Source organism: Saccoglossus kowalevskii, chromosome 15 (genome assembly GCF_978046115.1).
Source record: "Saccoglossus kowalevskii chromosome 15, keSacKowa6.1, whole genome shotgun sequence".
Taxonomy (NCBI): domain Eukaryota; kingdom Metazoa; phylum Hemichordata; class Enteropneusta; family Harrimaniidae; genus Saccoglossus; species Saccoglossus kowalevskii.
In genome coordinates this window covers 14,258,564-14,285,288 of record NC_140655.1, presented here as the reverse complement: position 1 = coordinate 14,285,288, position 26,725 = coordinate 14,258,564, and the positions used below count along the sequence as shown (strand labels likewise).

Below are 26,725 nucleotides of genomic sequence, written 5' to 3'. Positions count from 1 at the left end.
AAATCCAGTTTTTTGGGTGTGCTCATCATCATTTCGCAGAGATGCCTGGACCGATTTTGCCGAGAATTGGTACAAAGACAGAGTGACCACTGGTACAGATGCACATTGAATTATTTTTTCAAGGAATCAATTAATGAGCTCATTTGCATATTTAATTATTAATTTAAATTCTTGTTAATATCTTGTGAACTAATAGTCCAAATCAGACCAAACTTGGTAGAGACTTGATTTGTCAATATAAGATATATGCCATGCAATATTGATTTTCTATTTAATTAACGAGCTCATTTGCATATTTAATGATTTTTTGTTGATATATTGTGAATTGTCCAATTAAGACCAAACTTGTTATAGACTTACTTTATTTGTCAATATAAGATATGTGCTATGCAATACTGACTTTCAACTTAATTAATGAGCTAATTTGAATATTCAATTAATTTTGAATTTTTGTTAATATCTTGTGAATTAATAGTCCAAATAAGACTAAACTTGTTATAGACTTACTTTATCTGTCAATATAAGATATGTGCTTCAACTTAAGTATCGAGTTTCAACTTAATTATAATGGACTCATTTGCATTTTTATTTAATTTTTGTTAATATCTTGTGAAGTATTAGTCCAAATAAGACCATACTTGGTATAGACTTGATATGTAATTTTGATTTTCAACTTAATCTTCCTACCCGATTTTATACATATACATTCAAACTTTATAATTCATAGCCAACTATAATAACATCTAACAAGTGGGGGCCGTGTCAGGTGACTTCTTTTAGCTGGAATCAATTTTCGCTGAATAGAATTTTTGGCTGTTTTGTATGGATTTTATTTCCACTGATTTTTTTATGAGTTGAATGTGAAATATAGGTAAAACAGTATATTCGCTGGATTTTATTTTCATCGAATTCAATCCTTCAGTGGAAATAGCGAAATGTAATTTCAAACAAAAATAAAGTATTCTACAGTATTTATATGTACTGTGTACATGGCTATCAGTCCTTTCGGGACAACATCAAAAGTTCAATGTAGGATAAAAAACTTAATTTCTTCAGTCCCCCCCCCCATTGAAACTTTATTGACAAATATTGATCATGGCGTCAGACTACATTCACCATTAAATACAAATTGATAATTGGACAGTAGTATGGCATAGCAGTTGGTTGTAATAATGAAGGGGAATATACCCATGTGCAAACTACTTTTCTGGGTTCTGCGCATGCTCTAGGTCCATACCCTGAAATTGACCTCATTTGACGCACATATTTACACTCGGACGAAACCATTTTCTCATTTTGGATGGGTTTTTTTTCATTTTCTGTTATTTTATGATTGGATAGAAAAACACCTACTACAAATACTCCACGTTTGTTTTGACTTCATTAAAAAATAAAATTGTTTTTGAAGGATGAAAACTTTCTGAGGTCACCCCCCCCCAAATTTAAACTGGATGTAATGCAACAAACACTGTCCTTTGAATATATCAGTGCTAATTTGTACCATTACATTCACTTTGACAAACAGAGAATTCATTTGGACCAATCACCTGAGAGTTATTGATAAATAAATGATTGTGAACACATTTTACGAGAAATACTTTTCAATGTTTATTATTATCCAATAGATTCATAAACAGTTCATAAATACACACAGATGAAAGCATATGTATACAATACATAATTTGTAGTAAATAGATGCACTTTTATTACATGGTAGTCAGTGATTGTAATGTCACGACGTGAAGGTCATTGAACCCTGGATATACAATTGAAGAAAAACAAATTAAGCTATTGTTAATTATTAAGAACGTTCTACTCCCATCATGCACCTTACTTATAAACCAATTCCCTGTTGAGAAAGACAAATACTAGTACATGTAGTTTGAAATCTGAATATTTTGTTTTCAACTTTACTTTCACTATTGTATTTTCATGATGCACTCATCAATGACATTTCTGTTAAATGTGAGCTAGGGAGTCATTACCTATGCACACGTCAGGTGGCTATAGCATGTCATTGTTTACTAACAAGCGTATACCTATGAGTCTTTCTTAGCATGTGTTGTTATCATCGCTTGAATACAATGTCTTGAGAAAAAACAAAATATCGAAAAATATTGCTAACAACACATGATAAATTAACAGTTCATTATTTTATATGTAACACAACATTTACCTTACACCTAGTGAAAAAATGGGTTTCAATGTAAATAAAATAAGTTACTAAAATCTGAAATACAATGCTATGGGAAGTACACATCAAATAAACTGAATATCATGACACACATTTAAAAACCACAATTGTGTACAGTTTAATATGTAATGAAAGAAAAGTTTCCAACAAATGGCAGTGTTATAAATTCATAATTGACACATTATACAATAAACAATTAATAATAAGAGTTTTGTTGTATAGTAATTTAGAATATATAAAATGTTTTCAAACAATTTCTTTCTTTCTTTATTTATTTATTTATTTATGTGAATACACATCCAAATAATGCTGATGTTTCATTCATTTATCTATGCGATTTCATTATGGACGATGAAGATGAAATGTATCCAAACTTATCACACTGGGTACCAAGATAAACTGATCACAAAAAACTTTTCCCTGATCTCTCTTAAAACTTTTCTTGGAACATTGCATTATCTTTTGGAAGATTCTCAGCAATGTTTGTTACGACTTTGAAAATTTGCATATTGAAATTCCCACTATATTTCATGGATTAGTTTGAATTTGAAAATAAATTGCATTCTTGTAATCATATAATAATTCAAACAACAAAAAAATTCACCATTTTAATATTTTTTACACAATTTTTTCATTCAAAATCTGATTAGAAACAATTTTTACAGTGAAACATCGCTGACAAAATCAACCATTCACAGAGCACCATCTGTAACATGATTAAAAATATCAATAAATAGGGTTAATCCACAGATGTTATTTAAATATAGATGACAATATGTAATGTTATTCACCTATATTTACACCTATAAATTGAATTTACATAGCGTATACCAGGCGCGATACATGGGTTAAAGAGGATATGATTTTTACCATCCAGCACCCCTGGTGAAAATGTTTATGTTGTGTCGGTTGATGGCACTAAAAGTGCAAAAGTCAAAACAAACACTACTATAAAGAGTGTATTACTAGCATCATACCTAGGCATATAGTGAAGAGAATGCTGCTTAGATGTCTATGACCTTTTTTAGTGTATAATGTTTGCATAAATCTGAAAAGGTAATAAGATATTACCAGCACTGTACCTAGGCATATAGGTAGTGGAATGTCACATAGATGTATATGACATCCCATAGTGTGTAATGTTTGCATAAATCTGAATGAGTAATGAGATATTACTAACATAAAGCTAGTTATATTATGCATAAAACTGATTATATTATAAGATAAAAACAACAATGACAGAAAGCTGAATAAATGAGCTCAATATTTTTTCCCATATAAACAATAAGTAATGACATAGCAATACAAAATATAAGATTGACAGACAAAACCATTACCATCATGTTTCAAATTTAGGAAGACTCACTCTGTATCTCGATAGCTATCTAAAAAAAACCTTGGTCTATAAAAATAGAATATTGGAAAATAATCAAGATACAGAAGAAAATATTTATATTGAAATTGAATTTATTGCACATGTGATTATAAAGCAAGGTGGTAAATGACTGGTGTCAATTTAAACATATTTATGCAATGTAACTTTACTTATTGAAAGGGTAAAGGTCACTTCACTAAACTGTAGATTCCTTAACGTTTAGAAAGCCATATAACATAATATCCTAATGGCTGCAGGTCTTTATCAAAATTGAGAGGGAGGGGGGGGGGGTGGAGAGAAAAAAAACAGTACTGGCCTTAAAATATTCCAACACATGGAGACATTGGTGTTGTGACAATCAATGTGTCAAGTGACAAATTAGCATCTTAAGAAATTTCGGTGGCTACAAAATAATGACTGAAATTACAATTTTCCTGTGTGATAAACTGATTCAATAAAATACCATATACATTGATAAAATATTATAAGCCCATCTCACCTTTTTATCTTTGTTTAAAAAAAGTGTTTGCAATGCATTGTATTTCAAACTGTTTTATCTAATTTGATACCAGAATAAGCAAGTCTTAATTTTGTGAGTTGAATTACGGTGAAAACCAGCTGGTTCTACAATAGCAAACTGTAGGTCGCATGTATTTAGAGAGAACGGCCATCTTGGGTCAACTTTTCTAATATTGCCAATATTTTTAGAATATGTGTGGTTGAATTAGCGTAATTTTTGAGATTTGACACTGTGATAATGCTGTTAACAATTTAATTTAAAAAACTAAACAAATCACTACTTTTGGTTTTGTAAAATTTAGGATGCTAGACTTATTGGGTCTACCGTATTTGGTCTATTAGTAGCACATGCTATGGTCAAAATAAGTAATATTTGAATGACTCAGTATACAACAAATGTGGCTTTTGGTTATCTCTGCTTCTATTGGAGATGTGCTTCTAATAGAACAAGTACAGTATGTGTAAAATAGCACTGCTTTTCAAGTTATTACATTGTCGACTATGAAAACATTAATTGTAGTATGAAACATTTAACTTACAGCAGCCATTTTGGCCATAGAATATGCATTTGAAATTTCAATAAAAAAGTTGGATGAGTTTCCTTTCAGCACAATTTCACATACAATTTATATAAAGAAAAATAAAATCACCTGAATCATGACAAAAAGCTACACACCTGCATCAAATAAAACATTCAGTATTAAATTCTAATTACAATGTTCAAGCGCGGTGGTTGTTGAGCAGTGCGTGTTCGAATTTCATGTAAATGTATTTTACACGCGTTGTATACGTCGCTATGAGTCCCATATCGAACAGGACGCAGCGCGACGACTGCCGCCCTTTCAGTAAAAAGACAAGTTCATATATCATTTTACAATACACTAAGTAATTTCTCAAAATAATTCGTAGTTGGTAAATTGTCCTAGCCATTTGTGAAAATGATGAAATCAAACTGTAATTCGTCAACTGCGACTAGGGAAGGGTTAGTGGAAATGCAGAGCACCCCACACCAAACAGTCTAATGCAAAATACAGAGTTTTGTTACTATTAATTCCATCCAAACGACTTGAAGATGCGTATTCATGACTTACCAGAGTCATAGTTTCAAAAGACAATTGATAAATGTCACTCAAGAAGAAACAGAAGCAATTTCAATTGCAAAGTGGTTGATAAACCAAGCCATCAGAAACTGCGGTCAAACCAGAGAACACCAGGACCATAATCCTCCACTTTCTTTGGGTTCATGACTCAACCCACCCGACGATCGTCTTCTAGATCTTGGTCTGTTGATTTCATCTTCTTCACTGAAATCAGCATCACTTTCAGACTCAGAGTCAGTAGGTTTTATCGTGTACGACCAGTTGAAGTCAATGCCATAACTGCCCTTGGGTCTAACACAATGAAAAAAACACAGATAAGTAATTATAAGTAAACCCTTTGGTAATTCGACAGAAAGAAAGATGTGTAAAAGTTTTCATTTGCAGGGCAACATGACTTTATTTAGATCAACACATAACCAGCCCAATAACAAATCAGGAACACTATGACAAGTAAGAGAAATGAGCCAATCATCCAGAGGTAATCTGCAGTCATCCCCTGCAATGATGATACATTGGTTCATGCACTGAGAATGGGAATTGGATACTGAGTGAACAATCAGGGAGGACAAAACCCACCAACTCATTAACACTAACACTGTACCACACCTAGGTTTAATGATAATGAGCGATTCCTTATTTGGCATTGTATGAAATGCTAATACAATGAAGTACAACTTACATCTTTGAATTTTGGTGTATCTGATCCCATAGTTTCAGTTCATTCCCACCAGTTATTATTCTGTAAGTTCCAATCTTGGTTTTTGTTGAAGAAATAGCGTAAATATGACTGGTAGATTTGTCATTTAAAGTTCCCAAGTAATGCTCTCCTGGTATGGTCCATACTACAATGAAACACAGTGAAACAATTTAGACCTTGCCATGCACCCACCTTCTGGTAAGGTTCACACTACAATGAACATAGTGAAACTATTCAGGCCTTGCCATGCACCCACCTTCTGGTATGGTCCACACTAAAATGAACATAGTGAAACTATTTCGACCTTGCACCTAGCTTCTGGTACAATACACACTACAATGAACATAGTGAAACTATTTAGGCCTTGCCATGCATCTAGCTTCTGGTAAGGTCCACACTACAATGAACATAGTGAAACTATTTCGGCCTTGCACCTAGCTTCTGGTACAATACACACTACAATGATCATAGTGAAACTATTTCGGCCTTGCCATGCATCTAGCTTCTGGTATGGTCCACACTACAATGATCATAGTGAAACTATTTCGGCCTTGCCATGCATCTAGCTTCTGGTAAGGTCCACACTACAATGAACATAGTGAAACTATTTCGGCCTTGCACCTAGCTTCTGGTACAATACACACTACAATGATCATAGTGAAACTATTTCGGCCTTGCACCTAGCTTCTGGTACAATACACACTACAATGATCATAGTGAAACTATTTCGGCCTTGCCATGCATCTAGCTTCTGGTATGGTCCACACTATAATGATCATAGTGAAACTATTTCGGCCTTGCCATGCATCTAGCTTCTGGTAAGGTCCACACTACAATGAACATAGTGAAACTATTTCGGCCTTGCACCTAGCTTCTGGTACAATACACACTACAATGAACATAGTGAAACTATTTCGCCCTTGCACCTAGCTTCTGGTACAATACACACTACAATGATCATAGTGAAACTATTTCGCCCTTGCCATGCATCTAGCTTCTGGTATGGTCCACACTACAATGATCATAGTGAAACTATTTCGGCCTTGCCATGCATCTAGCTTCTGGTAAGGTCCACACTACAATGAACATAGTGAAACTATTTCGGCCTTGCACCTAGCTTCTGGTACAATACACACTACAATGATCATAGTGAAACTATTTCGGCCTTGCCATGCATCTAGCTTCTGGTATGGTCCACACTACAATGATCATAGTGAAACTATTTCGGCCTTGCCATGCATCTAGCTTCTGGTAAGGTCCACACTACAATGAACATAGTGAAACTATTTCGGCCTTGCACCTAGCTTCTGGTACAATACACACTACAATGATCATAGTGAAACTATTTCGCCCTTGCCATGCACCTAGCTTCTGGTACGATACACACTACAATGAACATAGTAAAACTATTTCAGCCTTGCTATGTACCTAGCTTCTGATAAGGTCCACACTAAAATTAACATAGTGAAACTATTTCGGCCTTGCCATGCACCTAGCTTTTGGTAAGGTCCACACTAAAATAAACATAGTGAAACTATTTAGGCCTTGCCATGTATCTAGCTTCTGTTTAAATAATTGTTTTTGATTGCATCATCGTTAATAATGTTGGTTCCGGCGGACCAGAATAAAAACAAAATAACGCCAACTTTTGCCCTAAACCACTCAGAGCATTCTTGGGTTGATTTTGTTTAAACATGGTAAGGATATATATTTGGGTTTCTATGTTTGCCATTTAGTTATGCGTTTTGGTTAAAAATCAATGTTTAGATTTGTTTTTAAAGTATTCTCATGCCTATTTTCCAGACACTCAATGATAATCAAGTATACACACAAAATAGTGAAATTTTTGTATTGTTGGGACACAGAAATAGGGGACAGCATGCAATATCACCAGATTTCACAATACAGGTCAGCTGGTATCGTAACCAAAGAACTCTATGTAAACATTATATTGTGTCATATCAAATTAGCCACTTGGGTTATTTGATTCCAAATTATATTGCAAAACAAGTCTTCATAATTTATAGAATGTTCCTATTTTACTTATGTATCCAGACAAGAAGTTTCTGGGTTATTTTATTAAGGAATAACAGGATTAACTGAATGAAGACAATAAAAATTTAGTTAATACACAACAAAATAGGTCAGGTTGCGATCAGAATAATTTGTGGAAAAGATTTGTGGTTTGGTTCAAAAACACTAAATAACACTCAAAAAACATTATAATGAATGCAATCCATACCAACAAAAATACTATCACAATGTACATGTTTTACTTTTTTACTAAATAGTTTATTTTGACTGAAGCAATGGAATTATATACAATTTATATTAAATGGTTAGCAGTATATTATGTACACAATTAGTGTACGATATAGGCAATATAGTATTTCATGTAGATGCTGTGCAAGTTTTAAATACAGATTCTCGATTCGATTTCAGGGATCTTTGGTAAACATGTTTTTTCTTTGTATATTTTTGCCTTAAATAGCATACGTATTCTGGGCAACCGCTCTGAGGCCAAATAAATACAGTCTGTGGGAGGTGTGTGAGATCTTTTGAGGGCAAGGCCTTTAATGACCTCACGCCTTGCCATAGGTCCTTGTGTGCACATTGCACTGTATATCAAAGGTCACAAGAATATTTTCACTTCACAATACCTCAAGAATTAAACGGCATTCCTAAGTGCCTGGACATTGGATTGAAACACACTAAACATTACCAGCAGGTAGGAGCCTAGAATTTCACAATCAAATTTATGAGCATTGTAGAGACATCAGTGCTGGATTTTATTTTTTAAATTAATTTAAATTGGTCTCTTTCTTAAGATGTAGATTTATCAGTATCGTAGTCTGTTCACGGCCAAATATACAGCACATAGAAAACACCCGTTACATGTACATACTTAAGGTAGCATACTTGTTTTCATCTTCTAATTGTGACTAAATGCCTACAAAAAGTGTATATTCTTGGAATCAATAAGTATACGTTATTTTTTTGTTGAAGACCTCGCATTTTGAAAAACATAAACTCCTAGAAAACGTCCATGAAGTCACAGCAACGACTTTCAAGCTTGTTTATCGGGGCAACCATTTTGTTTTCACATCAAGGTCTGTTTTAACATTATGTGTAGGAGCATCCAAATGAAGCTATTGGAAACCAAAAAAATAATCGAATGGGATAGCTATAATTTGTTAAATTCGGTAGATGAGAACACCAAAATCAATGATTTTTAAAATGGATGCATGACCTTGTGTCTGACACATTGATATGTAAATGACTAATCTGTGAAACAAACAGGGGCGGAGACCGACCAGTCAAGTGTTTGTAAACACTCATTGCATGTCAGATAGCTAATGATAACACATCCTAACATTACGGATTACACAAGATGGCGAATGAGTGCAAGATCCCAAAATGCAGACGGGCAGCAGTTAATTCTAAGGCCATGAAACAATCAAGCAGTCGGCAACGTGAAACCAAGGTGCAAACAGTCACAGAATACAAATATCAACATAAAGAATATGATGGCGAATAAACATTGCTTCCCTTCAGAAAATCTACAATCTAACCAACTTACATTTGAAAGTTTATAGTGCATTTCATCAATTAATAAATAAATGTGAAAATCATAATTTTCAACACAAATAATAGTCTTGCTACCTTAAACCCTTCTCCTTAATGCTATCTAAGACAATATGCAATAATAAGTCTTGTGTTTGAAGATGTGGCATCTAGTTTGAAGAGACTGCTGCAAGTAGAATATATTTCGAGTATGCAAGAATCTACTTCCTGTTCTTTTTTTTTTTAATTAATATGGCATTATTGACAAGCTAATTCCACAATAAATTAAATTAACACAGACAGAAATATGGGAAATGTGAATTTTTAACTGAAACACCAGTAGTTAAATATGCAAAACCAACCAGCATACTTTCAAAAAACAACTATGAAGTCACCTGAAATGACAAAATACAATACAAACTGATGACAATGGAGCTTGTAATTAGTACCTAATTACCTGTAAGGGGTCATTTAGCCTCTTCTTAATATTTTCAACAAGTTGGTATAATCCACAACTTATTTACCTGCATCAAGGTTCAATTCATGTAATATACCTAGACATCCAAAATTCAATGTAATATCTCTAAATCAGGAAAAGAGTTTCAATCCCTTGTTGAATGCCAACCTTACAATATAATTACAATTGTCAGTACAACAACTCGTCAATCCAAACACTATTCAAAACTTGGCAAAATTTGAGTATCTCATTTAACAGACGCAATGCAATTATCACATAGCACATTATTGTACATATTATCATCAATATTTATTGCTACTATTATTACTATGTACAGTTAACTTTATTGGTATTTTCAAAGGCACATAAAGCCAATGGCCTACAGTCTGTTGTAAATAAAGAATTAGAGTATTTAAATATATATTATTAAAAAACAGAACATAATTTAAGTTTTTTTGCAAAAAAGGAAACCAAAATGGCAACAAGAAAAAAGGATGAAAACTTGAGTACAGAATCTATAGAAGATGAAGATCTTGATAATGATACAGATAAATTTTCTACATTTATTGAGGAAATTAGTGCTGAAATAAACGATGGTAAGTTTTTGATTTTGAAGTCAATTGCAGCCCATTGACATGCAGATCGCCGCAAACCAACCGATCTGACACATACCGCACGTGGAACTATGGGAAAAGTGGTCGGAACTATTTCCACTTTGTGTCAACACAGGTGGCGCTATTCGGTTGGTTTGCAGCGATCTGCGTGTCAATGCAATATTGAGGAAAATTAGACCTTTGACCTCCCAATTTACATGCATTTTAATGTTAATAAAATAAGATATACTGATGAGTTTTGTGTGTTATTTTAATTGATCAACTCATTAAAGATTAAATCTTGCTAAAAATCGGGGGAGGATGTGTTCAAAACAAGAAAAATACTTTTATATAGTTCCACGGCAGAAACGCTGAGAAAAATGGTGGCAGATGGATATTTAGCCTTCAGAGGCTAGTTATGCGTCATAAGACACAGGTCTGTGCTGAATAGCGCCACCTGTGTTAACACAATGATTGCAGCCACTTTTAAAAAAAAAGAGCGTAAACAGTGTGATGTATTGGGTATTCCGATTGGTGGAGAAGTTATGCACATTGTATGAATAATTAATGATGTCACTTCAAATACGATTGTCACTTTATTTTTATCATAGATACACCTCTGTCATTTTTATAAATGCATTTACTACTAATAGAGCAAATATGGTAGGCATAACAAAAATGATTTGAAAAAAAAAATGATTGTGTTTCTGATAACTATACCTAGACATATTTTTGGTAAAACTCAAACTTTTATTTAATGTAAATTAGCCATGTTCTTCCCACAAAATGTGTTTGTTCATTTAATTTTTTAATGTAGTGGATGACGAGAAATAACTAATAAGTATCGTATCAATTGATGATCTTTTTTCAATCTTAAATTCGTATTAAATGCATATTGAGATTAGACCAATTAAAAAAAAAAAAATTAGAATAATGCATAATTGCATTTTAATTTTTTTTAAGAAATATATATACCCACTTGTTAATAATGTAAAATTCATTTACATGCAGAAGTATTCAACAGCCTGAAACGACAAAGTAAACCAAAACTAGAAGAGAGAAGGATTGCAGCATTGAAACATCCAGCTGACCTGATCCATGCACTCAATGATGCAAATGTAATTTCTGAAAACAACATGTCCTATCTCTCAGAAATTCTTGAAGTAGCGAAGGTGAAAAAACTTGCAGTAAAAGTGGAAAAGTATGTTAAAAGTGCAAGTAAGAATAAAATAATCACTTGGGTGTGGTGCAGTGGTTAGGGTGTTTTCCTCGCATCAAGCAGAATGTGGGTGCGATCCCATCACCAGAAACCTTCCTATAACAAGTTTAAACACAAGAACTTTTTGACAAAACTACCAAACACATGGTACCCAGTTTGTGAGAAGGAGTCTTGCGGGATGGGGACGCAAAACATGTCAGTCAATCAGAGTCAAAAAAGTATTGTCACAGTCAGCAGCGAATTTTCCATAAGATGACGGAATATTCTCTAGTAGAGTCTGTAAATGGGACTAGCTCTAATGGTCTTCTAAATAAATAAATGTGAATACATGTGATACGTTTGAATTTATGATTTCTTATCAGGTAAAAAAAGAAATGAGGCAGCTTCAGATGGAGACACATCTGTATCAGCAGCGAAACAAGGTAAGCAATGTCCACTCATGTCAGCAAGTTTTTATCCAATTTTGCAATGGGAAAACTTTCTGAGCAGTTCGTTAAAAAACAAAATATCTATATGTGACACACCAGGAAAAGAACCCCTATGAAATTTCCGTCCTTGATGCTTCATGGAACTCCATTTTACTTGTTACATCATGCAAGTTTAATTGGAAGAGTATCTATCAAAGGGTGGATACGGTGGTCAGTATATGGCTTTGATAAATACTGTGGGATTTTCTTTTCCCTGCATAATCATGTTTTTATGTTTATTTGTTTACCAGTCCCTCAATTGATGCAACCATCTATAACCCAAGGAAGACCATTTGAACTAGTACCATTAGCTTCGAAAAGGTATGGTGGACCAAGTGGGATTACTCTTAATCATGAGAAAGATATAGTTGTAGCAAATAATATCTCAAATTGTGTAACAATTATGGATTGGAAATGCAATATACAATTTTCAATAAGTTCAATCACTGACAAAGGTTATCCTCAACCAAATATGAAACCATATGATGTTGCTGCATCAACTGATGGAAAGTATTATATCACCGATAAAATAAGTAAGAAAATAATAGTATGTAATCAGAATAGTAAACTGATTACCACATTCCCAAAGGAAGAATTTGTCAACCCTACAGCCATTACACTGACCAATGATGGTAACCATGTAATAATAACATGTAATGGTGATACGAGTGTAAAGAAGTACACCACAGACGGTGACTTCATTACACAATATCAACCAAAGGAAGATAAGAAATTTAAAGGGTGTCTGTACTTAACTGTCAACAGTCGGGACTGTGTGATTGTATCTGACACAGGGATGGATACTGTCAATGATGCATGTATTCATATACTCTACCCAGATTTGAAACTTAAAGAATACTTTTATCCCACAGATAAAAGAGGAGAATTATATCCACCCTATGGTGTAGGAATTGATGGAAATGATAATATGTATATTTGTAATAATAAGCGTTCTTGTGACGCTGAGGGTAGAATTGTGATTTACAATGCTCAGTGTAAATTTATTACTCAGAAGTCTCTTGACAACATCAGACCATTGAATATTGTTGTAAGTAAAGACAGATCATCCAAGGTACGTGTAGCACTGACAAGTTCACATAATGTTTATACATTCAATTGTATACAGAATCTATAACATAGTAATGAGTGTAGTATAGGTTTATTATAAAGATATCAAAACAAGCAAGTTACACACAAAAAACGTAAGGACATAAGAAAAACAAATCTGAGATAAGCCTTAATCATCACCCGGTTCAATGTTACCAAAGAGCTTTTTTGGTAACATTGAACTTAGAGCAATATTTAAAATGGAGGGACTTTATTACAAATGTAACAACATTATTTAGGTAAGGTAATAGTGTTGAATTCAATATAAAAGATAAAAGATACCATACATATATAGAATCAGATTTGAATTTGTTAATTTGAGATCAGTAAATCAGACTAGGTGAGAGTAATTGACAGTAGCACACTCAAGTTCACACTTTAGCATTTTTGCATTGTGATTTATGCTGAAGCTAAGACAAGGTTTCCGAATGATTCCTTTTCTAACATACATGTTGTTTTAATTTTAAAGTTATTTTCTGATCCTCTTTATTTTAATTATCATCGAGTATCAATTGTTTTTCTTTTTTCTGACAAAACACCTTAAAAAAGAGGTACACATTTTTAGTTGATGGGCAAGGTGACCAGCAAAACAAATAGTTTTTTTTCTGATCCTAAAGTGAAGAAATTTACAATATCACACAGTCCCAGACCAATTGTGACAATATGTATCAATATAAACAGAGATTAGAAACACACCATTTGTAAATCTTAAGATTAAATTCATTGCACCAACTACTTTTATGTTAGAAATATTATGGTTCTTGTTTTAACTTTGAAAGAGGTGTACCGGTACACCTCATACTTATGTTCTAAATAATCTCTGCAACATTTGCTCCATTTTTAATATACAATTTACTTAAATATACAGTACATATTTAAGATATATATTTCACTAAAATATATACCTTAAGGTAGAAGCCTACTCATAAATTAAAAAACCCAGACTTTATTCATTTTGCAATAAATTGTACTCCAAGGCAATATAAGGATATTGATCTAAAAAAGTTTGGGGTCACCAGCCTTTTTTTCGAGAAATTGATGGTTGTATTTTAGTGGAAAGTCGCTGTTTTGACACTATTATCACTTTTACCACAGGTTCCTATGGCAGAGATATTATGCAATATCTAGCCTGGTGACATAGACTGAAAAAATCATATATTGTTAAGGATGGAGTACTTTTTGTTGTTCTGAATTATTTAAAAAATCTGGGTTTTAAAAAGTGTCAAAAAATGCAATTTTTCTTTAACATTGGCTTCTATGGAATTGTTCTAAAAATAGCAATTTTCAAGAAATATTAGGACACGTTTCTCAAAAAGCATAACTGTAACACACAAAATAATGCTATTTCATTATACCATGAGACATTAGCTTCATTATTGTACATACCGGTAATAAACTAATCAACATTGTCATGCGATTTATGACCAATTTTGTCAAAAATTATGACTAGGTTTCTACCTAAAGTTTACGTAGAACATTTTCTTTCTATAAATACTGTAAGAATATTGTGAGCTCATTAGAAGTTAAGTTTTTGTTAAATAAGACAATTTCAAATTGTAGCTTTGTGATCCTCAATTCAAAGCCCTGTGGCTGGCATCCAATAGTTGAACCAATGTTGACATGCAGGTTATCTGATAACACATTTTCTGTATTTAGTATTTATCATGAACATGTGCAACTTGATACTACTTATAGATTTTGATTTAAAAAGTTTTATAACTTTGATGTCGAAGGAAGTAACATTTTATTCAGATAATTTAAAATAATGTGCAAGGCTCATTCAGTGTCTTAGTACAATGTATACAAGTATCAAAATAAAGTTCTTGCTTACGTAAAATTGCCATAAGGTACAACTTTGACACAAAAGGTGTTAACTTGTATACATATAATATAAATATTAAATTAATTAATATACCATATTCTTCTGTTTGACTCAATATTCAAACCTCCCAAAGCCAGAACTTACCAAAATATCCTAGGACCTATTAATATGGAGTCAAAATCCTCAACCGCTATACAATCACTTTTAACCACAAATAGATGAAAATATTGAACTGAAATGAAGATGTCGAACACATATTGCAGTATACACACATTTAAACCAAACTCTGCACTCATCAGCTACACCAAAATCTCATCGCCCAGTTTCGCTAAAGCCGGCCATTCATAACCGGTCCACGAACCCGTGCGTGATCGTGTTAGGAAAAGCTGTATTTCACTGCAGTTAAATTGAGTCATTTGATTGGACGTGCAAAGAAGCTGGCGCTACCAATCAGTGTTGCTGTATCATAAATGTGAAGATCCGGGGGTCATCACAGATTAAAACAATGGCGACTTGTCGGACTTGCGCTGATTCAACGGGGGTCAGGAACAGAATATTGAAAATTGTTTGTGGACAAGTAAATGAAGACTATGGAATGTTTAAATATTTGTGCAAACTGTGTTTTAGTAAACTGACAAAACTGTTCAAACAAATAACATATCGTTTTTTACAATCCGTTCTTCGTTGCAACTAACACATCATTTCCCTTAGATACAGCAGTAAGTTTTTTTTTTAATGGTCAGTAAGCTCTTTCACAGAGAAAAAGCTAGCAACACATTAATTTCTTTTTATTCTACCGAGTTGGCGCCATGATTTTACCAAGTTATATATCGTTCTAAAGTGAGTTCTGATTGGGTAAGGCAAATGAATCTTATAATTGTACGGCATTCAGAAAGAAATCTGCCAAGGATTAATGTTGAGGCTTCGGCCGAATAAATGGTCTTTGGCTGGTGAAGATGCCAAATATTGAAAGCTTGAAATATTGTCCATCATACAGTACAAACAACTTGTGAACTAATAAAATGTGGCCGTTTCAATAAAAGTCCATCGTGTCATGCTAATGTAAATTGGTATTTAAGAAGAAGGAACTCCAAAACAGTGAAGTTTTAATGTATACATACCATTGATATAGCCATGTCCATGATCCAAGTCAAATCCAGAACATACCATGACATCATTCTGAATATACATAGCATCTGTACTGCCAAAGTCATCGAGATGATTTCTTAATTTATGTAAATTAGCTGTAAATGAAAAAGAAAACACTTATAAAGCACTCACAAAAACATTGATGCTGATAGAACTCACCATTATTGACTGTCCAGAATGAAAATACACTATAAGCAGTGAGACCTCTGAGCTGTTATGACACGTCAGTAATTTATATATTATAAACAACTCAAGTCACCACAGATGATACAGGGACTGTGAATTCACATAGATGAATACAGGGACTGTGAATTCACATAGATGAATACAAAGGCTGTGAATTCACATAGATGAATACAGGGGCTGTGAATTCACATAGATGAATACAGGGGCTGTGAATTCACATAGATGAATACAGGGGCTGTGAATTCACATAGATGAATACAGGGGCTGTGAATTCACATAGATGAATACAGGGGCTGTGAATTCACATAGATGAATACAGGGGCTGTGAATTCACATAGATGAATACAGAGACTGTGAATTCACATAGATGAATAGAGGAACTGTGAATTCACATACAACAGAACATTTGATCTTTAAAAAGTGCACTCTGGTGGTAATATGCAGTTATCTAATTGATAAATTTATCAGATTTCTTACGAAAAAGTAGTAAAAAATTGAAGAGTTTGTCTCAATCTTGAAAGTACAAAAAGCATTTTTTTAAAAAGCACATTAACCATCCAACAATTTGTACTCAATGTACAAGCCTAAAGTCACATTTGGTATATACATGTAGCCAGTACTTTAAAGCCATGACAGCAGAATGGACAAGATTTTCAATTTATTCCCAATAATGCTCGACATACTGACCTGTTTTCCATTGAAGTACTTTTACATTGACACCATTGTCCCCATAGAATATTACATCTTGGTGTGCAGCAAGGCAGTGGATCTTACGTAATGTGATTATAGAACTAGTAGAGGAAGACACATCTTCTGAGACGAAGACCAAACTGAGTTGGTAACCACGTAATTGCCATACTTTGAGTAAGCCATCAGCCGATGAACTTACAATACAGTTTTTACTGCAAAGCTAAATAATAATGTAATTTTAAGTACTGTATTTTCAACTATGCTCATTATGTCTAACAGAAATACATACAACTGTGTTTTTTCGTGCATTGTGTCACAGAAAAAAAACATCAGAAAATATGTTTGCATCTAACAAAACCTACAGCAAACTTGTATCAAAGTCGATCACAAGCACCATCAGCAGGGTCAAAGCGGAAATGGGTTATTGTATTGCTTGATAATGTCTATGTGGATGGTATGCATTTAAGGTCAAGTGACAGAAATTTATCTGTTGTACATTTCAATCAATAAGCCATCATTACTTGCAGTTATTGTGAAGCTATTACATTTAGGCAGACACTATTCATTTTGGTAATTTCTGCCAAAAATTAAAAATGCCATTGACTGTTCAGCTTGTTTCATTTTTCTCAAATTAAGTATTGGCATACTACATGCAAATTTTCCATTTGATCTGTTAGAGCACTCATTAGAAACAAATGCCTAAAAGGAAGGAAAAGAAACAATTTTTCTTGGTGGAAAATCGCCATGAAAAAAAATGATATCTATGATATGGAAAGAAATGATATCTATGATATGAAAAGAAATATATCCATGATATGAAAAGAAATGATATCCATGATATGAAAAGAAATATATCCATGATATGAAAAGAAATGATATCTATGATATGGAAAGCATGATATCCATGATATGAAAAGAAATATATCCATGATATGAAAAGAAATGATATCCATGATATGAAAAGAAATGATATCCATGATATGAAAAGAAATGATATCCATGATATGAAAAGAAATGATATCCATGATATGAAAAGAAATATATCCATGATATGAAAAGAAATATATCCATGATATGAAAAGAAATGATATTCATGATATGAAAAGCATGATATCCATGATATGGAAAGCATGATATCCATGATATGGAAAGCATGATATCCATGATATGAAAAGCATGATATCTATGATATGAAAAGAAATGATATCTATGATATGAAAAGAAATGATATCCATGATATGGAAAGCATGATATCCATGATATGGAAAGCATGATATCCATGATATGAAAAGAAATGATATCTATGATATGAAAAGAAATGATATCTATGATATGAAAAGAAATGATATCCATGATATGGAAAGCATGATATCCATGATATGAAAAGAAATATATCCATGATATGAAAAGAAATATATCCATGATATGAAAAGAAATGATATTCATGATATGAAAAGCATGATATCCATGATATGGAAAGCATGATATCCATGATATGGAAAGCATGATATCCATGATATGAAAAGCATGATATCTATGATATGAAAAGAAATGATATCTATGATATGAAAAGAAATGATATCCATGATATGGAAAGCATGATATCCATGATATGGAAAGCATGATATCCATGATATGAAAAGAAATGATATCTATGATATGGAAAGAAATGATATATATGATATGAAAAGAAATGATATCCATGATATGGAAAGCATGATATCCATGATATGGAAAGCATGATATCCATGATATGAAAAGAAATGATATCTATGATATGGAAAGAAATGATATCCATGATATGAAAAGAAATGATATCCATGATATGAAAAGCATGATATCCATGATATGAAAAGAAATGATATCTATGATATGGAAAGAAATGATATCTATGATATGAAAAGAAATGATATCTATGATATGGAAAGAAATGATATCTATGATATGAAAAGAAATGATATCTATGATATGGAAAGAAATGATATCCATGATATGGAAAGAAATGATATCCATGATATGAAAAGAAATGATATCTATGATATGAAAAGAAATGATATCTATGATATGGAAAGAAATGATATTCATGATATGAAAAGAAATGATATCCATGATATGAAAAGAAATGATATCCATGATATGAAAAGAAATGATATCCACGATATGAAAAGAAATGATATCCACGATATGAAAAGAAATGATATCCACGATATGAAAAGAAATGATATCCACGATATGAAAAGAAATGATAACCACGATATGAAAAGAAATGATATCCATGATATGAAAAGAAATGATATCTATGATATGAAAAGAAATGATATCTATGATATGAAAAGAAATGATATCCACGATATGAAAAGAAATGATATCCACGATATGAAAAGAAATGATATCCATGATATGAAAAGAAATGATATCCATGATATGAAAAGAAATGCTATCCATGATATAAAAAAGAAATGATATCCATGATATGAAAAGAAATGATATCCACGATATGAAAAAAATGATATCCATGATATGAAAAAAAAATGATATCCATGATATGAAAAAAAAAAGATATCCATATGAAAAATGATATCCATCCATATGTGCTTTCAATGCCATTTAATATTTTAGTATTTATTTATTTATTTATTTATTTATTTATTCATTCATTCATTCATGCTGAATGACTTGCAATTACTAATACAACAATTTGTAATGTTTGTAAACTAAATTGGCCCCATGACAAACACACAGAATACAGGTGGTTACTTTCATGTAAATGTGGTATGAAGGGTATATTATGTCTCCAGGGCGTAAATATGGAATGACAAGATTTCATGTAAATATGGAATGACAAGATTTCATGTAAATGTGGAATGACAAGATTTCATGTAAATATGGAATGACAAGATTTCATGTAAATATGGAATGACAAGATTTCATGTAAATGTGGAATGACAAGATTTCATGTAAACATGGAATGACAAGATTTCATGTAAATATGGAATGACAAGATTTCATGTAAATGTGGAATGACAAGATTTCATGTAAATATGGAATGACAAGATTTCATGTAAATGTGGAATGACAAGATTTCATGTAAATATGGAATGACAAGATTTCATGTAAATATGGAATGACAAGATTTCATGTAAATGTGGTATGACAAGATTTCATGTAAATATGGAATGACAAGATTTCATGTAAATATGGAATGACAAGATTTCATGTAAATGTGGTATGACAAGATTTCATGTAAATATGGAATGACAAGATTTCATGTAAATATGGAATGACAAGATTTCATGTAAATATGGAATGACAAGATTTCATGTAAATATGGAATGACAAGATTTCATGTAAATATGGAATGACAAGATTTCATGTAAATATGGAATGACAAGATTTCATGTAAATATGGAATGACAAGATTTCATGTAAATATGGAATGACAAGATTTCATGTAAATATGGAATGACAAGATTTCATGTAAATATGGAATGACAAGATTTCATGTAAATATGGAATGACAAGATTTCATGTAAATATGGAATGACAAGATTTCATGTAAATGTGGAATGACAAGATTTCATGTAAATATGGAATGACAAGATTTCATGTAAATATGGAATGACAAGATTTCATGTAAATATGGAATGACAAGATTTCATGTAAATATGGAATGACAAGATTTCATGTAAATATGGAATGACAAGATTTCATGTAAATATGGAATGACAAGATTTCATGTAAATGTGGTATGACAAGATTTCATGTAAATATGGAATGACAAGATTTCATGTAAATATGGAATGACAAGTTTTCATGTAAATGTGGAATGACAAGATTTCATGTAAATATGGAATGACAAGATTTCATGTAAATATGGAATGACAAGATTTCATGTAAATATGGAATGACAAGATTTCATGTAAATATGGAATGACAAGATTTCATGTAAATATGGAATGACAAGATTTCATGTAAATATGGAATGACAAGATTTCATGTAAATGTGGTATGACAAGATTTCATGTAAATATAGAATGACAAGATTTCATGTAAATGTGGTATGACAAGATTTCATGTAAATATGGAATGACAAGATTTCATGTAAATATGGAATGACAAGATTTCATGTAAATATGGAATGACAAGATTTCATGTAAATGTGGTATGACAAGATTTCATGTAAATATGGAATGACAAGATTTCATGTAAATGTGGTATGACAAGATTTCATGTAAATATGGAATGACAAGATTTCATGTAAATATGGAATGACAAGATAGGATACCTGCATATCAGTAACTTCAGCATCATATGCTATCTCTGAATGCAGACTAGTACCATCAATAATATTCCAAAGTTCAATTTTACCACCATCTAGCAAATCAAAAATATCATTCAATTCAATAATATTTAGAGTTCTCACCAAACATGGATTAATTTTTTGTCATGGGTTTTTTACTGTCAAGAAACAAATTGTCTCACAAAGAATGCGATATAATAATACACTCTATTATTAGAGGAACAAAATACTTCATACGTGAGTCTCAAGACACCCATGGATGGGTAATTGTCTTGTACTTTCTAAACTGATGGAACAATTGTGCACATGTCTTTATTCCCCGATAAGAACATTGAATATTCTTATTAATGTACATCTGAAATTTCATCTCATCAATCAATGTGTGTTCTTTGCATTTTTTCATGAGTGAAATTTGTTATTTTCTTCTGTCAAACAGCACATGCTCAAATTTTTGTAAGCAACTAATGTATTTTACATGTGTTGTACACATCGTGTGAGATCATATTGAATTGTGGTGTTGAATATGTGACTTTTTTCTAGTCTGGTAAAATAAATCATTAACATGAACTTATATTTTCATGGTAAGAACACATGAATGGTATTAGCAATACATGTATATCTACAGTACATGCATACTGAGACAAATTAAGATAGGACATACATTTGTACCTAGACAATAAAATCATGTTTTGCACCATCAGATCCAAGCATTTAAATGTAGCATACGTTTCCAATCTCAATATTTTATATTAATGTACAATTGTCTTGAATATTAATTAAGAATGTCAAAGTCTACAAGCCCAAACAATAAATAATGAAAGGACTGCTATAAAAGTTTATTTAAACTTCTAAACATCCCCAATTTTTCAATTTCAAGCAAACATTAAGATCCAAAACAAAACTTACCTGAACCAGATGCAATCAAGTAATCTTCTGGTAAATATGAAATACACAACAATGGGTTGAATGTATAGATGGATTTTATCATCTCTCCAGTTGTCAAATTCCACAGTTTGATGGAGCAGTCTAGTGAACAGCTGATGGCAATCTGGTGAGTTTTATCGACTTCTAGTCGTGGAGCTGACAAGAGAACATATTAAATGCAAGTCAGTTCGCACTTCAATGACTTCAAACACAATTTAGATATTCGGTAGTCATTTTTTAGTAGATATTTGTTAATCGCAATTGTTTATGTTTTACGAGTATGCGCAGTTACGACCGGTACTAGTAGTTGATAATACAATGGCATTTTTCACTGCAGTTGGTATTAAATATACATGTACGTATTCATGTTAATAAAACAATTTATGGACAATGTATCCACAGTAGATCGTGAGCTAGTGTTGGTCACTGAGTAACATTTATTAAAATGATGTCATAGTTCGATGGCCTATGGCAGCCTCGCCACTGCCAAATCTAAAACTATTGACACTCACCCAATCTTCCACTTTCATCTTGTTTCAATAAACGCACACCAGTGACCGTACCAGTATGTCCTCCAAGACTTCGAAGTTCACAACCGATATCCCCATCCCAGATTTTTACCATAGTATCCCGACTAGATGTGAAACACAAGAAGTTAGAACCAGAGAAGGCAAATTTTTTTAAATTAATAACCTAATGTACATGTACAATAAGGAGGAAAAAAATCATTGGATGCAAGATAAACACTAGCATTTTGATTAAAATAAGAGAACATTTCCTGGTGAATTACACTTGTTATTATGTCCTGGGTGCAAATTTATTTATTTTTTTTTTGGCAGGACAGAAACACAGAATGTGTTTTTCCAGACCCTAGTGCTTGTTTTTGTTACAAATAAATTGTCAAATCTGTACCTACATGTAAAAACCTCAGATTTTGCAGAAACTAAATATATTTGTCCAACTCAATGACGATGTTTTGCAGGAAAGTGATTCCGAAAATGCAGCGATGATAATAGTTTGGTTAGAGTAGGAAAATATAAGTGTGAACATAGCTAGCTTTACCTTCCTGTTACAATGACTGATTCATCACAATCCACTGCACATATGAGGTCATTATGGCCTTCAAGTTGACGAACGGTAAATTTACTACTTCTCCACACTTTCTGTGCTTCTAACATTTGGCTTTGTCTACTGACAGTTTGTGTTTTCTTTTTGCCTGAAATAATAGTGTATTACCAGTAAGTTAGAATGATTTGAAATTTCACAAAAAAATCAGATTTATATTCAACTTATATAAAATAAAAATTATATTTTAAAACAGCAAAACAATTAGGGGTTACAAATATTTTTGTTTGTTAGAGTGTCTCAAGATCCAGGTGTGCGTTCAGTCGCAGAAAAGGCAGAAAACATTTTTCAACCCTTCAGCCATTTATGTATGCCAGTGTGTCAACTATGATATACAAGTGGAGTTTAAAAGAATGTCAGATACGGAATCTCAACTGCATTCCTTGAAACAATTTGTTTGAACTCAACCTGAAAAACTAAATGATGTGTAACAAGTTCAATGTATGTACAAAGTTTAAACGAAAACCATCAACACGACTGAGATCCTGTTCTGGAAAACATTTGGCTATCTTGAATTGGATCATGCATGTGCATTTTGATATGTCTGATGTATGTGTGCATTTTGAGCTTTATTGGTCCAAGCATGTGTGAAATATGGCTGGATACGAACGAACACAAGAAGGTCAATCCATAAATCTTTATTTTCGAACTGTATTCGATTGGGCAATAAATACGATGAAATGTAAGCACCTTTAATTTCTTCGTTTTGACTGTCACCACGATTTGAAGGCTGCAGTTCCTTTTTTGAAATTTTGGCTGGGTGTGGTTCTACTGGTACATGACTGTCATCAATAACCGCACTAGGTATTTCTTCAATTGACTCTTCATCATTAAGTTTCCGTTTTATAATGCGTTCGTCGTGGCTGAATGTGGAGTCTTGGGACAAGCTATGTGAAGTGTTTTCAAGCATGCTTTCTGTGCCAGAAAGCTGTTCCAAGCTGTCGGTACTGGAATTCTGATGATCATCTTCAGATTCTGTGAACTGTGCAAGTATTTCCTGTAGTGTAATTCTAATGCTGTCTTTCTTGGCAACCTGCAAACAATTTATTATTAAGAGTGAAACATAGTCACTTGAGGAATACAAAACTAAATAATTTGATCAGTACTATTTATTAATAATATTTTGCTGATTTTCCATATTACTAAAATAAACAAAAAATTGGGAAATAAGGCTGCTGTAAAATCAATGTATGGTTGATTTTATCTAACTTTTTATCAGCTTAAAATGTAAAGTAAAAATGCTGTAAATTTCATAGACTTGCAAAGTCAGGACTTCTTTTTTGTTTTACAAAAAGAAATAGCGTGATCGCGAAAACTAATCTGACCGCTAAAGAAATCCCAACTGGACGCAACTGCAGATGACCTCCTGCGTTGGAGTGAAAACCAGAGCGGAATCACTCCGGGAGATTATGCTAATTAAAAGTTATTGACTAGAATTGACAATGAATCAGAGTGCAGTTATATACTACATACATGTATCCTAATTATCTATGTTAATGTACATGTATGTGATGTTGAACTTCTGAGGTACCAACGATTTTGAAAGACTACTTATATACATTGGACATTTCAATCAACATGTTTTTGCGCTCGTTTTGAGCAGTTGCTTTCCAGTTGTTTATGAGTTAACATCTGTATTACGTTGTTGTTGAAGAATAAACGAGATTGAGCTCTAGCTTACATGATGTGTCCGTTTCAGTCTTCACTTCCGTGACTGAGAAGATCCGAACCTTCCCTTCCCCCACACAGTTAAAGGAGAATGAGGCACTCATAAATAGCTCACATTACTAATTACAATAGACAGGCTTACTCGATTACCAGACCTTATACACATTGGCCATAGCGATTTATGTTGGATTTTCACAAGGTCACAATGTCTAATAATTACTACAAACCTTTGTTGTAATTGGATTTTGGAAAATCCCACATTGACTAGCAATTATCCAAATTATACATGTACATGTAGTCTACAGGGTACATGTAATAATGAAATAAGGCACTCTCGCAAGAATACTATCGACCCAATATTGTTTATGCAGCGGTAATGTTAATTTAATATTCACTTCTATATACCAGATCAACCCATTACTGTATACATTGTGTACAAGTATGCACATGTAGCTTCAAGTGGTTACAACCAAGTGTAGCAATCTAGATTTCCCTAGACCTGGTAAGATCTAAACAGTGACTTGTTCTGAGTATACAAATGTACATGTAAATTGAATTTAGCTCAGCACAGCCTTTCTAAAACTGGTACTGTACATACTCTGTATAGAATTTACGGTAATCACTGTAGCAAGGAAATGTCTCATACATGTACCATGGTCGTTGATTTAATTTTTACTAATAGGGACGACACTATTAGGCTGAGGCAAAATTGCTGCTCAACTGACGAAAAACGATGGATTTACATACACCAAACCAATAGTCGCAACCTTGCTTTAGTTCTGTAGATAAATTTACCGGCGAATCATGATTAACGTTGAATGTTAACCTGAGGTTTAATAGTCTAACTTGTGATTGGTTAATTATAATTATGCTGATAATGATATCATAGTCTTGTGAGTTATTATGATCGATTGCACCACAGTTACTAGAACCGTGACTGCACTCGCTATTACTTCTTTAGGCCATACACACACCACTAACATTTACGTAAATGTACGCATTACTAATGAACCAAATATGGTATACTGAATTAATTATTTTGACCACAGTACGTAAGAAAAACCTTGGTACAACCACAGGGTGTTGAGGGACTGTGGTATAAACTAAGGTAAGCACATGCATGCATAAAATGGAGTAAATACACTACACTAATTTATCTAAGTTGATTTGTTTAAAAAGCATGCACACATTATATATAGTTCTGTAATCATTGAGAGAGATGTTTAGATATCAGCACATATCTGTGTGTGTACACCTGACGCGACAAAAGGAAGTTTTAAATGCCTCTTCAAAATATTGGATTCAACCGTTGGTGGCGCAAACAAAAAAAGACAGAGTATGCCATAATATTTCATTCGTTGAAAATCGTCTACGTTAAATATAAATTTAGTGGTTGGTGCAGTTTCACTTACTTTTCCTAATTCTTCGTCGTTCAATTCACGATCAGCGTGCTCTAAACTCTCAATCTGTCGAAGTTTCTTCCTGAGTTTACGAATTTCGCGTTCCGTGGTGGCCGCCATGTTGGCACACTTTGAATCATGGGAAATGAAAAAAAAAACAATTCTTCCA

At 32.7% G+C, this 26,725-nt stretch overlaps 1 protein-coding gene across 1 annotated transcript; it reads right to left on the bottom strand.

The window, feature by feature from the left end:
• Positions 1-1,583: 1,583 nt before the first annotated feature.
• On the bottom strand, positions 1,584-26,683 carry LOC102802941 (uncharacterized). Its single transcript, XM_006821911.3, has 10 exons — positions 26,569-26,683; positions 24,179-24,521; positions 23,426-23,579; positions 22,876-22,997; positions 22,346-22,519; positions 21,425-21,513; positions 17,137-17,359; positions 16,236-16,358; positions 5,868-6,030; positions 1,584-5,479 (listed from the first exon to the last, which is right to left on the bottom strand). The coding sequence occupies exons 1-10, from the start codon at positions 26,674-26,676 to the stop codon at positions 5,284-5,286; spliced, it is 1,695 nt and encodes a 564-aa protein (XP_006821974.1). The 5' UTR covers positions 26,677-26,683; the 3' UTR covers positions 1,584-5,283.
• Between the last annotated feature and the right edge of the window lie 42 nt (positions 26,684-26,725).

What these genes read in the sequence shown, in the direction of transcription:
- LOC102802941 (XM_006821911.3), bottom strand. Translation starts at nt 26,676, where the DNA reads ATGGCGGCCACCACGGAACGCGAAATTCGTAAACTCAGGAAGAAACTT. An exon ending in ACGACGAAGAATTAGGAAAA is followed by an intron (nt 24,522 to 26,568) that starts GTAAGTGAAACT and finishes AATTGTTTGCAG; the next exon opens with GTTGCCAAGAAAGACAGCAT. An exon ending in AGTACTTCAATGGAAAACAG is followed by an intron (nt 16,359 to 17,136) that starts GTCAGTATGTCG and finishes TTTCATTTACAG; the next exon opens with CTAATTTACATAAATTAAGA.